The 18212-nt window shown below is 39.6% G+C and overlaps 1 protein-coding gene across 1 annotated transcript in view; it reads right to left on the bottom strand.

Moving 5' to 3' along the window:
- Positions 1–18212, bottom strand: part of ek1 (eph-like kinase 1) — a 135183-nt gene that overhangs the window by 97718 nt on the left and 19253 nt on the right. The window contains exons 2-3 of the mRNA XM_022681064.2: positions 17037–17101; positions 13611–14280 (exon numbers count right to left, since the gene is read on the bottom strand). Of these exons, the coding sequence (XP_022536785.2) occupies positions 13611–14280; positions 17037–17101 (735 nt within the window). The remainder of the gene's footprint in view (positions 1–13610; positions 14281–17036; positions 17102–18212) is intronic.

The raw sequence follows: 18212 nt of genomic DNA, 5'->3' as shown, positions 1-18212 counted from the left end.
GTTGGCGAAGGGCTTGAATTTGAGTCACTATTCCGGTTGAGAGGTCGCGCTGCTTACCCATGATTGAGTTTACAACTTAGAAATTCTACTCAACCCTGACTTTATACTGCACAGTGAACACTCTTCACAGAAAACAAAAAATTCGAGCATTTATTCTAATTCAATGAAACGGTTTCTCTATTATTCTAATTCAATAAAACAACAGTGTCACAGTTAAATGGCCTAAATGGGCCTTTTGGAAAGCTCAGCTGAGCAAATTTTTTTCCAGGTAACGAGTTCTGTGATTAGTCTAACGAGTAGGACCGGTGCGGTGAACACCTGATTTGCTTTCTGCACAAAAAATGCTTTCAAAGAATTTCATGATTGCACTATTTCAAATTATTCTAATTCGTTGACCAGCACCTGTATTGAATGTGGATGTGATTTTTGCCAGACTTGAATATCTATTTGCACAGACAATTCTAACCATATGGCGCCAGTCACGATTATTACTGTCCAATATGGCTATTATGTATGCTATTACATTCAAATGTAATACTGTGAGTCGAGGAATGGAAAATGCCTACTAAACTTGAATATAAAATGTCCTGTCCACCTGGCACCCACCATCATTGAATCACGTTCAGATTTGATTTTGTCCATGTGGAAGGATCACAATTGGATCACTTAAAGCTCCACTAGGTAGGATTGAGATTTTGTGCTCGTGGGCTTACAGTTGTAGAGTGTAATAAATGTTTCAGGCGGATTAGTTTCTCTTTCTCGTTTTCTGGCTTTCACAGACATATTGGTCTCTTTCCAGCTTCTGCCAGAGTGTGTGTATGTTAGTTTGTAAAGAATGAACCAGTAGTCTGTAGAACAGTTCTCGCGAGCGTTGGTCGCGGCCGCCTTTGAAAACTTACAGAGTCTGGTTTGAGCTCAGAGGAGCTCCGGCACAGACACGAGAGAACCGCTATTCCTCCTATTACACCTCAATGCAGCGCTGCAGTAAGTTTCAAGCTGTAATTTTACTTCTTTAAAAAAAATCTAAAATCAAGAAAATCCTACCTAGTGCTGCTTTAAACTACATTCGGTGGTGGTCAGAGACGGATCTCATCCACTTTTAATACTTTTAAGTGTAAATAGTTTAAAAGCTGCAGAATTTTGATGATATATGAGCGTACACAGGAAATAAAAGGAAAGAGATGTGCATGCTAATGTGCTTTTAACATGTTAAAATAAAATCAAATTTCTCAAATTCTGGGAATGTATTTTAATGGCAAGCATAAACAGAATCTAGTCAAAGTATACCCAAAAACAATTCAGATAAAAAATGCATGTTAATGTCAGGAGTAAACAGGCTTTGGCAGGTGTTTAAATCAATTAAACACTGTTAAAACAAATTATTAAGAGGTAAAATTTAGATCTAAAATATAATTCAGCCAAAATCAGTTTTTACCAGAATTTTTAGCAGTCAAAATTTGGTATCAGCCACAACATTTTATATTCTGTGCTGCACACAAACAAATACTGTACAGTCCAATAATTAGGCCACATTTCTAATTTCCTAAAAACCACATATAATCCAGCCACAAATAAATAAATAAATAAATAAATAAAGTGATTCCACTGGCAGCAGGCTGGAGAGTGTGGCGATTTGGTGTCTGTGGAATTTTGTTTTTACCCAAATCTCTGGCAAAAATATCAGCTGCTCCAGTGACGGAATCCTGCTGGTCCCCAGCATGGTGCCATGGCATGCTGAGGATTACAGATGTGGAAACAAAACTTAAGGCCCATTTGAACTGAGCCGGTCTAAAGGAGGTGATTACGGCTGCCTCGCTGCCACGGACAACAGCACTAGTGTGCCCAAAGCTGATGACTGCCAGATGGGTTAACCCCTTCTGACCCTTAGTGACTAACATTCGAGACTGGAGACACACAAGCAAACATGCGACCACACACACACACACACACATAAACACATGTACACACACCCATCCCCCTCATTCTCTCTCTCTATCTCTATCTCTCCTCTCTCTCTCTCTCTCTGTCACAACATATCAGCACACACATACACTACAACATTATGAGCTTTCCTTTGTGTCGGATTTGGTAAATCTTCTCCACAAAGCAAAAACAGACTCTCAGGACCAGTAAGCTTGGCTAGCTTTAGTAGAGCGCAATTTACTGTGTTGTTTGTTAATTGTTATCACAGAAAGAACCTGTACACTGAACGCTGCTACTGGTCTGAAATATGCAAATGAACCCTGTAACAAATCCCAAATTTGTCACATATCAAACAATCACAGACGTATATTTAATTCAAGGCACTGAGCCATCATAAATAGTAATAAAAATAATGAATCAGTACATCAGCAATGCAGATCAGGCTTTTGAGGGCATTTGTCTTTGCCCTCAAAACTATGGCTGCATTTGTATGTCATCTGGCAGTCAGCACCATATTCAGCTAACAGGATTGTACTACATGTAGTCCACACTGCGCAGCCCTGGTTAATGTAAGAACTCAGCCCAGCTTCTGCTGCTCGGAGCCTCCTGCTGTGGCGCTCTGTCAGGGGCGCTCACAATCCCATGACCCAGTTTCAGCACTGGGAGAGAAAGATGCTCCTTGCGGTGAGATTACTGTCACAAAGCTCTCGACTCGGCCGCTCCAGCCTCCAGCCCACGACTCAGCTTGAGTTTTGTGTTTGTTTGAAGCAGTAGTTTGGTGAAAAAAACAACCCAAATGGAGTTGATCAGCCAAGACTTGTTTAGTAATGTTGAATTTTTTTTTGTTTTACACTGAAGCTTTGAGGAAAATATAACATTATAGAGCTAAGGAGCAACAGAAGCTTGTGTACACCAATTAGCATTTTACACACTGCATGTCTTAAGTATAGACTGTATATAAGAGTGGACAATATGTCCTTGAAGCCAATCGATGTTTGAAATAGAGGTTGGCATCTTGTTTGGGCTAGAGCACTAGAGCACTAGTGCTTGTTTGTGTCACTGCAGCTCTGAGAATGTCCCACTGCCCAAATAAGACAAGCTCTGTGGTGATCCTGTGGGGTCCTGACCATTAAAGAACATAATAAAAGGAGGATTTTTAAGAATGGACAGTGAGTGTAGAAACAATATGATGGTGTTAATGTTATGACTGATGGATGTTTAATAAGTAACATTTAAAAAATTCACTATAATTCATATATTAAACAGGACTAATTGTGTTTTCTTTGTATGAAAATATGCAGTTGGTCTAGATGTACAAACTACACTCAGAAAAGTGCACTGTAACATATTATGATGTCATCTATCACATCAACAATTAAAATAATCATACTGCCCAGACATATTTGATGTGTCTGATGATTCAGACATACAGTGTGCACAATGCCAACTGGGAATGTAGTGTATGAGCTGTATGAGTTTCCATCACTTGTCAGCTATATTAGCCTCGCAGCTCTAGAATAAGCAAACTTGTCCTATCTGGTAGCCTTCATTTAGAGGAAAGAGAAAACTGTCTTTTCACTAAACTACCACTTTAAGCTCTTTCAGATAGATGAGCCCATCAGCAGCTGCATGTGTCACTGTGGGAGGCCATTGGGTCATGTCTGATGCCAGGCTGTGGCTCAATGGCTGCCACACTCAGGCAGCGCTCTCGAGTGGCGTTCCACAAACCCACAAAAGCACAGCGATTCATCTGGGCTTTCTGAAGGGAGGAAAGAGGGTGAGAACGTGCAGACCCTGTGAGAGTTCTTCACACAAGTGGCTTCATATTGAAAAGAGCATTTAACAAACATTCAGTGCAAAGGAACGAGGGAGAAAGAGGAGACTGGGAGAGAGCAAACAGGGTTCAGGAAGGTGAGATGGGAAATAATGGGAAGCTAATGCTACAGCTAAGACAAAACACAAAAGAGAAAAACTAAAATGAAACAAAACAAGAGGGTTCATAAGATTGTATGGTCATGGTTCTTAATTTAAAACCAAACCCAGGGTATCCAGTATCTCATTCAATGTGCTGGAAAAACACAGTAATAATACAACACTCTCATTGTGCTCGTGTTTTAGTTAAACTTTAATCATGGTAGCCAAATAATAAGCTAGTAATGAGCCAATACAATAGCTATAAACCAGGATGCTAACCACTTGCATTTTAGCTTCCCTGTGAGGAGCTTTTTGTTCAGTGGATGAATAGATTTTTTTTGGAGGATGGTTGGTCAGCACTGTATTAGAGAGTGTATTAGCTTGTTTGACAAGGGCTGTTTAGCTCTGTATTAGTTTATGGATAGCATATCAATTTAATCCCAGATTGCAAGGGATATGTATTTTCTTCTTCTATTGCTCATAATATTAATAATATTAAAGTACTCAAAGAATCAGTGCATTAATGGCAAGGGCACAAGCCTAAGCTGAATACCCATGATCTTTGATTTCTCAGATGGAACGGAATCAAGAACCATCACTCAGCAATAGCTAAAAGAACAACATTTAAAAGAGATTACTTCAGCAAACCTTTGTTAAGCTCCACAACACAGTTACATTCACAAATTTTACTTTACAGTACTTTACTGTGCAAAACAGAAGCATCCAGTAGCAGCATTAACTTATGTGAGCTTGGATACGTCTGGAATTGACCCTCATATAGTGGAAAATAACACTTGGAACACTTCATTGCTTGGTATACTCAATGCCAAAACTTCCTGATTGAACGCATAAAAGTTGCAGTATTTTTCGCACTATAAGTAGCACCGTATTATAAGGCGCACTATCAATGAACGTCTATTTTCTGGTCTATTTCTCCAGCAATAAGGCTGGAGCATTAGCATTAGTGGCTAACCGCTAGCGATTAGTGGCTAATGCCGCCTGCCAGCACTACACTGAGGAACCCTGATGTTCCGGTAAGCCAGGGCAATATTAGCTAGCGGTTCATCCCACATAGCTTGTTTTAACACGGTAAACATGCAGACTATAGTCCAATATATTCGCCTCTGTACAGCGAAATGGCGAGCGTGGTCAGCGGATAATGCTAATGCTGCTCCAGCAGTGCTAGCCATGGTTATGAAAAGACTACAGGCAGATAATATTCACCTCTGAACGGGGAAATAGCGGTTAGTGGATAATGTTTATGCTTCTCCAGACCCGGTGCAGAAGACCTAAACTAAAACTCCTGTATAAAACAAGGGGCACTGACGATTCTTTGGAAAATTAAAGAATTTTCAGTGCGCCCTATAGTGTTAAAAATACAGCATATGGGCAGTGAAGTTTAAATAATTTAAAAAGGATGTATTTATTTTAGTACATAAGAGTGTTTAGCTGAGGTATCATTAAGGTATCATTGTTACCTTAATAGTATTATCCTATGGTATTAGCCTATGGAGTGTTAGAGTATTGAGAATCGTTACACAACTACAAGAAAGAAATAGAGCGAGTGATAGAGACAGAGAAAGAGAGGTCTTTGAACTGAGATATGCAGAGTAGATGGGCATCTATGCAGCATTTGCCTCTATCTCTTCACCCCCACCCCTCCCTTTGCTGTGCTATCAGTAATGGAGAGTGACAGAGAACGACAGCCTGCATGAAACACTGGAGCCCTGTGGGGTCTGACCTCTCAGACGAAAAGAGTGAGACAGAGAGAAGAGAGAGAGAGAGAAAAAAAGATGAGCGAGAAAGAGTGGTGAAGAGATTGACAGAAACAGAGAAGCACAATATTGAAGGAATATCGAGCATTCTCAGGGAAACAAAACCCGGGGAAGAACAGTCAGACAAGGAGAAGGGCATGACACAGGAGACAGGCAGTGGCAGGGGGAGGTGGAGGGGGAGGGGAGCATTTAAGACTGGCCTAAATTTAACTGCTTACATAATGCTGCTGACACTCCTAATCATGTTATTCTTCAGCGAATACATAGGATTTCAGCACAGTCAGGGAGGAAGGCTGAAGCACCCAGAACTGCCAGATCCTGCTGCAAAAAACAGGCAAAAAGGGGCAAGAACGGCACAAACAAACCATGGCACCTTACATTTCTGACTCATTTGTCATGGCAACACTGTGCTTCTTTGTAAAGGGCATGCTAGGACCAGACGCAAATGATTGTTTTCTTCATCTGGCCAGGCACAAACGCACCCTTGTGAATTAGTCCGGCACATGTAAATCTGTCAGTGGGAGGTGGTCTTTGATCAGCAGTGCAAGCTCGCACTTCTGGTGTGGCTTAAACAGTGTCATGACTTATTGAGACTCCCGATATGTCTTTCCTTGATTATGCCGGAGGCTGGTTATTATGTGTGCCATGAGCTCAAAGCTATTTTATTCATGACCTCTCGTGCACTTTTACCTGGTAATTTACTGTTAATTAGACAGGAAGGGCTGTGAATTATGGGAGGTATCACATCAACACAGTCAGTGTTCTTGGCAGATTCCTGCCAATTTGCTTGTCTGTTTTCATGGAAAATTCTAGCTAGATGATGCTGGTCACCATCATTACCAATCATTGCACTCTCCACCGTGGGCAGTGATGCCTTCTGTGATGTATTCAGGAAAATTGTCAAGTATCAAAGTACTTTATTGAAGTAGAATTTTGGTTATCTATACTCTACTGGAGTATTATTTTTATTTTTCAGGTGACTTTTTACTTCTACTTATTACATTTTTACACAATTATCTGCCTCATTATTCCTCGTTTCAGCTTGTTTTCATTCCAGCTTTTCATCGTTCAAAAAAATAACCCTATCCAGATAAATCTCTTCATCCAGATAGAGTAAATCTGATTGTGGTTGGATGAGAAGTATAAATATATATCATTCCCACACCCTATTGGTTAATTTATAAGCGATCCATCGCACCTGCACATATCCCATCACACTCCAGCAAGTACATAAACACTAGGTAAACAAAGGTAACACTTTTGTGATCAATTTACATACTATTATCTCATGACTTTTGCCATTCCAGTGTATATGATGCACACAAATATTGATCAGCAGCCAGTGTTGTTCTTATTAGACATCTGTAATGAAAATTGAAAATCAATTCATCAATACCTTTTCTGACCTTGATTATGGCAAATTATGTTTTTCTTAGTAAGAAGTTGATTCTCTTCTTTAAGGAAGGTTTTTTTTTTTATTTGGTTTAATTTTTTTTTTTTTTTAAATACCATAGTCTGAAATGTCAGAAAAATTGAAGGTTGCTTTTTAAGGGGTGTAGTTATTAAGCTATTTTATCATATTTAACAACATTATAATTATTGCAATTTCATAAAATTATTTGTGGGACAATATACTGTGCAAATAAAAACTGATATTGTGACATACCTACTTTTTATTAATAAGCAGGTAGAGGTACATATGGGCTTGTAAGGCTATTCCATGGGGTACCGTAATTGTCTTTGCACACCTCCGCTCCTCACCTCGGGCATTGTGTTGTTAATCAAATGAAATCATGAAGCCTGGCCAAAAGGGCAGTTAACACCTCTTGCTTGAAGATGGGGCCAAAGGGCAACTGACCATCTTGCTTGAGGATGTCTACTGAGCTGAAGAATCTTTTTAAATGCTGGATCTGAAATGTATCTTGTTAATATGAAATGTGAATGTCTTTGTGTTTGGTATCATTTTAATGGTCTCAGTGTGAGAAGTACAATGGTCTCAATGAAGAAATGTTAAAGATAACCTTTTAATAAAACATCTCTGAACTTTGGGAGAAATGTCTCCATTCTGGAGAGACACTCCCCTTCCTGCTCCTGATGGGTTTAGGATTGCCCCGTGATGATCAAAGGCCATGATGAACAAATGGTTATGATAGTCGGTAAATAGTGCCAAATTCCAATCTCAATGTAAATTTGAGGTGTAATGTTCTGGTTGGATATTTAAGGAAAGCACAAAGACCTACTCTCTGAGTTTGTCTGGTAGTATGAGACCTCCCATGCTCTGCATGTAACCATCACTTCAAATATACCATACAACATTGTATTTCAAATGTACTGTGCACTATTCTTAACTGTTATCTTTAGATCTGTCTTTAGATTACTTTAGGAATATTGTTACATTGTTACATATGTCAATTAAGGTCACAATAAACCACTAACTGTTAATCTGTAGCAATTACTTTGTTGAGTCTTTTTCCTAGTAAGCCTAGGAGCCAAAGAGGTCTGTAGTCTGAGATTCTTTAAGTTTCTAGACTTTCATAGTTATATAGTGAGTTTCACTGGGTGCTATACTAAGCTCTTAACCGCTGAGGGGAATATGAAGTTTGAGTGTTATGTCCTGTAACTATTAATTTAGATTAAGTTCTGGACCGCTGAACATCTCAACCTAGGTGCCGGGCTGTTTTCACATGTTATGTAGTTTTGTTGGCTATGCCACACTCTAACCTCTGAGGGAAATAGATAAGATTGAGTGTTATGTTCTGTAACCGCTAGTGTAGACTAAGTTCTGGACCGCTGAACATCTCAACCCAGGTATCAGGCTGTTCTCACATGTTATGTAGTATTGGTGTCTAGCTTTTATGCCCATATCTCCTATCACTGAACTATTTAACAAGACCTAGTTTTATTAGATAGACTCTAATCTTAGTAGATGTGCTACTATTAATAGTTAACAGTTAATCTTTACCTAGTTGATAATTATAAATGGAGTCAGATTAGTTTAAATTAGTGTCTCACCTAAGTCTCATCTAAAAGTACCGGTTAGACGGAATACGCATTAGGAGGACAAGGCATAGGCCTGTTGTCGCCTCCCCTACAGGCTACAGTCAGTACCAATAATACCAATATTTCATAAAATTATTTGTGGGACAATATACTGTGCAAATAAAAACTGATATTGTGACATACCTACTTTTTATTAATAAGCAGGTAGAGGTACATATGGGCTACAGTCAGTACCAATAATACCAATAATGGCCAATGAGTTGTCAACTCATTACATATACATGCAGCACAGTTACATTCAAAAGACCCACAGATCACACACATACATACATACACACACTTTATTCATTGGTATCTTTAACAGGCTGTTAACGAATGTAGCAGATATCCTCTGCCCAGCCTGAAGCACAATGAAGAGTAGTGACAAGCCAGCAAATGAGGTGCTAACTAATTATAACACCACCTTCTATCTTTCTTCATTTCTTTCTTTTGTCTTTTTCTCTCACTTAAGTCTCACATCATCAATTTCTGCTACTGGTTCTGTTGTTAAAATCACCCTCACAGACCTCTCATTTCTTGTCACCCCCCTCCTCTTCCCACTCCCTGCTCTCTTTCTCCACACTCACATCCACCCACGAGGCAGCAGTCCAGGAAGGATGTATGAATATTTAAAAAGCGCCAACATCCTCAGCACATAGGTCTCAGGGTGACAGGAGCACAGGGCAGAGTCCATCTCACACTGGACAGGGAGAAGGCAGGCTAGAGGTGAGAAAAATCACAAGCGCCAGCAAAGAAAGCAACAATAATGACGGTGTAATTACACTACGGCTCTGGTCTCAGGCCAAAAGCAGAAGCCATTAATGAATCCATTAGCAACTCGCTGGATGAAGCAGACAGCAGAGCAAAAAAACAGCGTTTAAGTCCATCAACCATAAGCAAGACTACCCAGAAGGCAATGGACGAGCTGTTTACCTTTCCCCAGAAGCTGCAATCCCTGCTTTTGTCAGCTTCTTTTTTAAAGGTCTGGTTTTGTCTCTCACTCTCTCTCTGGGAACTGCAGTGCTGAAAAAAGATTTTGTGGCCTCCCGCTTTCAAACAGTAGTGATTAGGAGGCTCACTGCTGACAGGAGCTGCCTCTATTATGACTCTATTCAAAGGGTAATGAGACGAAACAATTCAGCAAATAACATGTCAATCAGATGTTTTAATAATTAAATGCGCCCAAAAAAAATCCTACCACAATTTGATTACTTGGATCTAATGATGATTATTAGTATCAGTGTGGGTACTCGTGCTAAAGGAACGATTTAACACTTAGCATCACCCTTGCAATCACTTTGCAACATCACAGCAAATGCCTAAACCTTGCCATGCTGTAGCACCCATCTATTGTCCACATAACAACACCATAGTATCCACCTGAGATACCATAGCAACCCACAACCACCAAAGAACTGCTTAGCAACACCTAAAAGGTGTTTTGGCTTTTTTTTTTAAAAACACCATCAAAATGGGGTACCACAGTAACGCAGTTGAAAAATGTAATCAATAAATGAACTACTTTTTTTTTTATAATATTCAAAATCAGTCAGAACTAAAACTGCCTTATTTTGTCAGGCCTGCTAGGCATACATACTGAGCATAGTCTTCTTAATCAGAAAGGACTGTACTCGTACTTGTAATGTTTTTCATTACAAAATTCACACAGTTGAATATTTACCTTAGATTCATGCTTTAAAACGCAATTACACACTTTAACATCCATATAAACTGATTCAAATATGCAGAGGCAGAGTGACAAACCCAATGTCTTGAATACAGCACACTTTAAATCCGCCCATTTAAAATGTCAGCATGAGCAAATTCAATCCCCCAGAGCTAAATTAACACCTGTAGTGTGGAATAAAAACCTGCAGTATTGAATGTACACCTGCAGTCCTAAATTAATGTCTTCAGCATTCAATCAAGTTCAGCCTGACATAAAAGAACACTGTAAAGAGTTCATTTATAGCCCAGAGGAAAAAAATAATCTGAATAGTAGTAAAAATCATAAAATTACAGACCTGAAAATCTGGACTAGGGTCTGCACCAAGTAGGCCTGGACAATATTTCAATATCGGTATTTATCTCGATAAGAAATGTTTCAATAACGGTGATATCATTTTTGTGGTTTAAAACTTGGTCCAGAAGTTTTAAACCATCTAGAAAAGTGCTTTCACATTGCAGGTAAACCGGCCCATGGTTCAATAGATCCTAACTGAGACCATCTCTTTTGGTCAGACCAAACTCTGGTCCTTTGGTCCAGATTGTGGTTTACAGCCCCTTCTACAACTGCTATTTTAATTGAGACCCAAGCTGAAAAATCAGAGAGTCCAGACCCAAAAAGGTGTGTGAAAATCCCCTTATTGTAATCTTTGATAACCAACAGATCTAATCATATCTGCGTATAAAAAAAACTGACAGCAGACAAAAGCTTACCATCATTAACAAGATCTTTCTGCATAGATGATAATGCTTACACGTCCTTCTCTCTCACTATAACAGTCGAGCAGGCAGCCAAGAGAAGGCTGGCTTTATTATTTCTTATTCTGTTACAGAGAGAGGATTACAAAGCGGAGAGAAAGTCTGAAACGCCCTGTCACATCTCAATAATCTCCTACCTCCAGCTCAGCCTTCCAGACATCACTCCAATCCGCCACACACAATGACTGTTATTCTGCTGAGAACTGAATCATCACATGCTCCTGAGCCGCAGAGATTTAACATAGAAACTGTGGAACACAGCACTGGCTGGAATACATTTCCAGCCTGAACACTGCACATACATGATGCATTTAATCATGGAGAAAATCGTACAGAAATATGTGTTCATGGTGGATAGAAGAGGCAGATGTAAAGATGTAAAGCCCTATTTAAATGGGATTAGCTTTACCTAGGGAGGCGAAGTAATGTAATTATTAGAGTTCTAAATTTAACAGACTTCCTATAGCAAAAATACTTAACTCCACCACCTATATTAAATTAATCCTATCAAAATTCAAAGACTTGAGAGATCTACACAACTACATTGTTCTTAAACCTAACAACAAAACCCTCTGTCTTCAAATGATGCACAGATTTTCTTTTTGCTTAAATTTGCTCAAAAAATAATCTGGCCCTAATCCTAAACTACAGACAGACTACAGGGACAAAAACTGTATCTTTCTATTCCTAATAACCCTACTTCCACCCCAGCAATCCCAGCATGCTTTCTCAAAAGTGTACGAATGCATCTAGCTGGCTATGCAGCAAATGCATCCTTTCCATCTCGTGAGATAGCCAGACGGCTTAGCTTGCTAACAGCATTCCCTTTGCCCTGATGGTCAAAGATTGCAGGATTTCACTAAAAAAGAGATGCAAGGAAAGGCTAAAATGAGTTAGCAGTATGGATTGAGGAAAGAGATTAGCCTGTTCTGTTTGGGAGAGGGGGAGGGGAAGCGGGGGTATTGTAACACAGCAGAGCAAGGGAAAAGTAATGCTAAATAAAACCAGAAGAGACCTTCAGTCTGCACGGTTTGTTTACAGATAAGACACATAGAAAATCTGATTATTTCAAAATTGCCCACTGGCCAAACAGTCAGAGACATTGTTATTTAGAGGACAAAGTAAACACAGAAGAGACAATGCTCCACAAGCATGGTGCGTTACGTTTCAGTTCCAAACAACCATACTCCAGCAGAATTTCATGATTTCCACATCAAATATAACTTAATAGTTACCAGGATAAGCTGGTTGAAGCAGTAAACCAGTAAAACCAGAACTAGACACTTATTTAAAAGTAGATCTTCTGAACCTACAAAACCTCACTACAGACCTCACTGTGGTCAAACAGATGCCTCAAAATCACACATCACAACTCACAACACAGTTCACTGCATTCACATTCATTCCTGTTAAAATGCATAGTTGCTTCTAAAGCACTGTTTGTTCATCTTACTCATGATGACCCACAGCACTGCATAATGCAGGATTTAATGGTCAATTCACATCCAGAAAGGTGTCTGAGAAACACTGCCTGTGCTGACCAGTTGTTTAAAGACTGGAACTGATTAACAAGTGGAATCAGCTGTGCTCCAGCTTGTCTGACATGAAAACCTCAGCCATTACACCCTTCTGCGGATCAGACTGAATAAGGGTTACAAGAAACGGCCAAAATAACAATAACTGTGAAAAACAGTGAAAATTTTCCAGCATTCACATTTCTTTTCATTGTATTTTACACATTTTACATGTGTTTTGTCTTGTAACAGCTGTATAATAGTCCACAGAAATAGTATTTGTTAGGAAAAGTTAGACCGTAGGCCCCCAATATGTGTGCTGTCATTGTCAGCTTATTTATACAAGTGTAAATCCATAATGATATATGTGGGGGTGTTAATTTTCTCCAGTCTGTTGCAAGCATTGGTCAACATACATGTTTACTCATTTGAAAGACTTGTATTGAGCAATACAATACAAAACACTGTATAGTAAGCCTCCCCTTGTGCTTAGGTTTCTTGGGCAATAGTAAAATTGTGCATTGCTGTTGGTTGACAGGAGCAGGATAAATAAACACTGGATTAGAGGACAGAGAAAACAAGAAAGACCTTCACTTTCCACTGGAGATGTACTGTAATTATGTGGCTGGTATACACACTTTTGTATAGTATTGTTACTACAAGGTAACTAACGATATAACAACAATAAACTTGACAATTTTCCTTTGCAACTGGATATCCAGAGCAATTGCATCTGTTCATTATCCTGGAGTACCCCTGCTCTGCACAGTTTGTTGTTTTTCCAGCTCTAACACATCTGAATCTACTAATTGGCTAATTATTAAGCCTCTGCTGAGTTGTCGTGGGTGTGTAAAAGCAGGGGTACCCCCAACCTACAGGATGTTTACTCGAAAGTGTTCCAAAAAGCACAAATTGCATCCCACTCATTCCTGCTTAAAGATCTAAACAATAAGCTACTCACGCTGGCAGAGTCCATCCACCTCTTCGAAGCCCGGCTTGCAGACGCAGCGTCCAATGGGCACCAGCCAGCCTCCATCAGCACTGCAGAACATGCGGGGAGCCTCCAGCTCCTCGGCATCTTCTACACAGGACCCTCGCACCTCCACCAGTGCAGAGTCGCCACCGGTAACTGTGTCACCAAAGCGGGCAAGGTTGAGCACAGCCAGTGGGCAGCGCTTGTAAAAGACCCGCACGGACACCAGTGCAATGCAGGCACCAAGGTCCTGAAAGGCTAGGTAGATGCCTCGCTTGTTTAGGCCACTTATGTCCCGCACCTCGGTATTGAGCTTCATCACACGATCGCCAACATCCGTCTGCGTGAAGCTCTCATCAGCCGCTATAGTGTCGATCTTGACGTACTGGCTCTCACGGATATGCCTCAAAGGCGGGGGTGTGGCACTGTTGGATTCGTGGTAGTAGACGTTAAATGTCTCCTTGCAGGTTCCAGGCACTCCCGGCAGGCTGTTACAGTCCCGCAGTGTGAACTTGATTTCAACATAGACACGCTGAGCGCCCTCGCGCTGGATCAGACCAGTACGCAGCCAATTGTTCTGGTTGGCCTCCATCACACTGCACACCTGATACGTCCGCATGGGCGTGTTCCTCTCGTCCATAACGCTGATCTCCTCCCACTACATACATTGAGAGAAACACATTGTCAAAACAAAGATGCTAGTAGGATTTCATATATTTTTAATACTTTCCATTTTTTATATTATAACACTAAAACAACACATGGAATTAGAGACATCACAAAATCTAAACTAAAAAGAATGTTAGATTCTTTTAAATGGATCCCCTTTTGCATTGATGCATAGATCAAACTCGTCTGGCATGCTTTCAAGCAGCTACAAGCAAAGCTTGAATTGAACCACAAAAAAGGCCTTCCACATTTAAAATTCATAATGCTATCTGCAGATATTTGCTTCATCATAAATATCATACAGATGTTTAGATCTGAGCAATATTTTAAACTGGTATTTGATAGTGGATTTAAAAGGGATTAAGCCTACAGATTAAGCCTTTACTATATTTGCACAGCTGCAGGCCCAACCCCTCCTTGAACATCAATAGCTTAAGGTAGAATTGTATATCAGAGCTCTGTAAACAAAAAAAAAAGCCAGGTTCAAGGTCATTTTTTACATTCTACTCACATAACTTGAATTGAATAAAGTGTTCAGCATCACTTAGTAACAGTTAAATCAGTTTACTGCCTCTTTACATGCTGGAGGTTTTTGTAAAAAGAAAAATGCAAGCTCTACAAGGCTACAAGGCTAGCTGAAGTAACTTAGTCTTAGTACTTGTTTGTCTACCTGAAGATTGACTGGCATTTTCAGTGTAAAATTTCAAATCTTTCTCAATATGTAGTTTTAAATTAAAATGAAGTGTGGCACATTGTGGTTCACTGAGGAATTAAAGAACAACAACTACGTACATTGAAGCGCATTGCTGGTGCCAGCATGTGACAGGCTTTACATTACGTGCTAAACTTAAACATTAGATAGTTCAGTCCCCCTCTGTCTCTCCTCTCTGCCTTTTCCTCATTTCTCTCTGACTAATTTATATATTTTTTTTTTATTCTGAAGCATCAGCTGTAAAAAATATATATATATATATATATATAAATTGCTGTAGCAGAAACAGTGATGTATTGTCTATCCTAACCAGCTGGAAAACATGTTTGATATACTGAACAGACTGGTCTAAAACTTGATTGGCAAACTTGTTAAATCACTTTTAATATTAAGTTGACTATGCCGAAAGGAGTGGCACTGTATGCTCGATAAAATACAGCTTCTTTATAACCCACGTTGCCCAGGGTTAGTGACAGGTGGTTCACTACTGATGAGAATAAAAGGAGCCCAATCAATCATCTTCACTTGATTGCTCATAGTCCTGATTAATCTACAAAGTGCTACTCTGAGCACCTTGACAAAATTTGCAAGTTTTGACAGAAGCATGATGAGTGCATTATGAGGCCTGAACTGTCACTGCCATCCATAATAAAAGCAATCAGTTAAAGTAAAAAGCTTTCTCTCTTCTCATCAAAAGTGAGCCACCTGTCAATCAACCTCTGCATTTTTATAGGCAAACAACCTTGAGTGCTTGCCTTGGCATTGTTAGGAAGCGGTTAATGTTTTATTCAACAGAGGTGGAAAAACTGTTAGGCATAAAATATGCATTTATGCCTTTATGTTGATTGAAAAATGTGACAGTTGAAATAGAGAAAGGCTACCTGAACTGTCAATTAAAACCTTCCATTCACCTTTAAACACACACCTGGAGTACTCCACTGTATGTGGAATATGTAACAGCTAGAATGTGTAGGAGTGTGCAGCAGAGCACAAAAATGCTCATCTTAGATCACTTCTAAAAAGCCGGCCCTATGAATTACCGCCACCTCTGACCACGGCTGTAATCCTAGGGGGCAAATGTTCTTAAACGTGTTGTGAATCTGCATGTGGCTGTTTTATCCTGAGGCTGCAGCGATCCATCATTAGAACAGGGGTATTTGCTTATGTGCAGCAAAATATAGTGATGATGGATGATCCCCTGCTGGGATGGCATGAGGATCTTCGCTCAGCAGGTGTGCTTAAAGTGAGCTCCACTGCTCCAGTGCCCAGCAGGCGGCCCGGACAGGACACCAGCTGAGAGAGCCAGAGAGAGGTCAGAGTCACGGATGGGTGAGAGCCCGCCCTTAAAGTCAGCAGGGTGATAGCAATGCCACCTGGCTGCCCATGAGGGACTATGAAAGGGTGTTGGAAGGTCAGTGAAGACCACAAGGTAGAAGGGAACTTCAAACTCCAAAATATGAGTTTTTTTAGGAAGTGCTTCATATGGAAATACATTATTTGTATAATTTTTAAAAGGAAGAGAGACTCCATGTGGACGATGCAGGTTGTGATTCCTGTATTTTTGCATAAACTGTAGATCCTGCAAGACTGACTTCACTATTTTAAACTGTGAACTGATTATACTTAGTCACTTCAAGTCTTGAGTAGCAGGATTATATCTGGATCAGAATAAATCAAATAAAGAGCAAGTGTAAACACACCCAAGGCACATTTAAAACAGATAGACAGGTCTGAGACGTCTTTGAGCCACATATTTGAGACTTTTGAAGACGCATTCAACAGCTAAAACAACCAAAAACAATAGCACACAATGAAAATATTTGCATATTCCATCCAACACATGAACCAGATTTCAGTCTGACTAACTAGATGTATTTAACTAGTGTATATAAACGCATATGGCAAAAATCTTATCAGGATTCCATCCAGATACTAGTCAAACAAAGTGTCCAGGTGATACCATGGCATATGTAAGTTTTAAAGCTGCATTGTATCATAGCATCATTGCATCAAGTTCAGAAGACTCTACTCACCCCTTCTGCTGGGTAGGCCTCCCAGCCCAGATCTCCTGGTGCTGACATGGAATCCAGCAGTGTAACTGTAAGAGAAAGAGCAAGAAAGAGAGAGAGAGAGAACTATTAATACAGCTGCTTCTGGTTTCTCACACGCTGTGAGCATTTTTACCCAACCTCTGACACCAAACTGATTCTCACTGTAGTCTGTGCTGGTCAAATTGTTCCATGTAACCGGAACAGGATGAAAGAGTAAAGGCTACAGTAAATGGACAGGCACAATTTCTTATATAAGGCATGTATTACATTACAAAGTGCTAGAGAAGCAACTCTACCCTGACTATTTCAATAATCAATTTCCATAATTGTTCCATTACAATTCTGATTAATTAGTTAATCAGGGAAAAAAAGAAACACAATTTGACTTTTTTTAGTTTTAGCCCTTTTACATAACATTATTTTAAACAAAGCACCTAAACACCTGACTTCTATCAAGACCACAGACATATTTCTTCACTGCTGATAAAAAGCTGTTGTACTGTAAAGGTGAAGAATCAAACTCTTATGGAGGTTTAGTGAAGATCTATTCACATTATTTAACCTTTATCAAATTTAATAATAAAACACAGACAAATTAAATATTCTGAGTAGATGGTGAAGTCTGACAAATCTGACATTACTGAGCGCAACAAAAGAAAGTCATTAGCCAAATTCAACACAAGTTCTGTAGCAGCAACTTATTAAGAAATATGGATATGCATAAACCACAGAAACTGGGTTTTAATAATAACTCCACCCCAAAGATTATTTTTTTAAAATGTAGATAAATATTAAATACATGATAACAGTTAAGCAACACACATGGAATTACATAGTAAACTAAAAAAAGAGTTTGGCCTCCACAATCCCCTGACCTAACCCCCACTGAGATGTTCCTGAATCATTTTAATGTCTTCAATATTAAATATTAGGTCTGTGAATCTTTGGGAATCCCACAATTCGATTCAGAATCAATTCTTGGGGTCACGATTCGATTTTTTTCAGATTCTTTCAAATCGGTTGGATTTCTTTTTCTTCATCCTCCATACTCTAGCGGCGCAACAACAAACACCGTAACATGACACTACACACCCCCCTGAAGCCTAATAAGGAGAGGCAGTAAGAGCAAAAACTTTCCCTGTCCTGTTGCTACTGTCC

Source organism: Astyanax mexicanus, chromosome 1, assembly GCF_023375975.1.
Source record: "Astyanax mexicanus isolate ESR-SI-001 chromosome 1, AstMex3_surface, whole genome shotgun sequence".
In the NCBI taxonomy this organism is placed as follows: Eukaryota; Metazoa; Chordata; class Actinopteri; order Characiformes; family Acestrorhamphidae; genus Astyanax; species Astyanax mexicanus.
The sequence above is the reverse complement of the archived record's forward strand: the minus strand, read 5'-3'. Positions and strand labels throughout refer to the sequence as shown.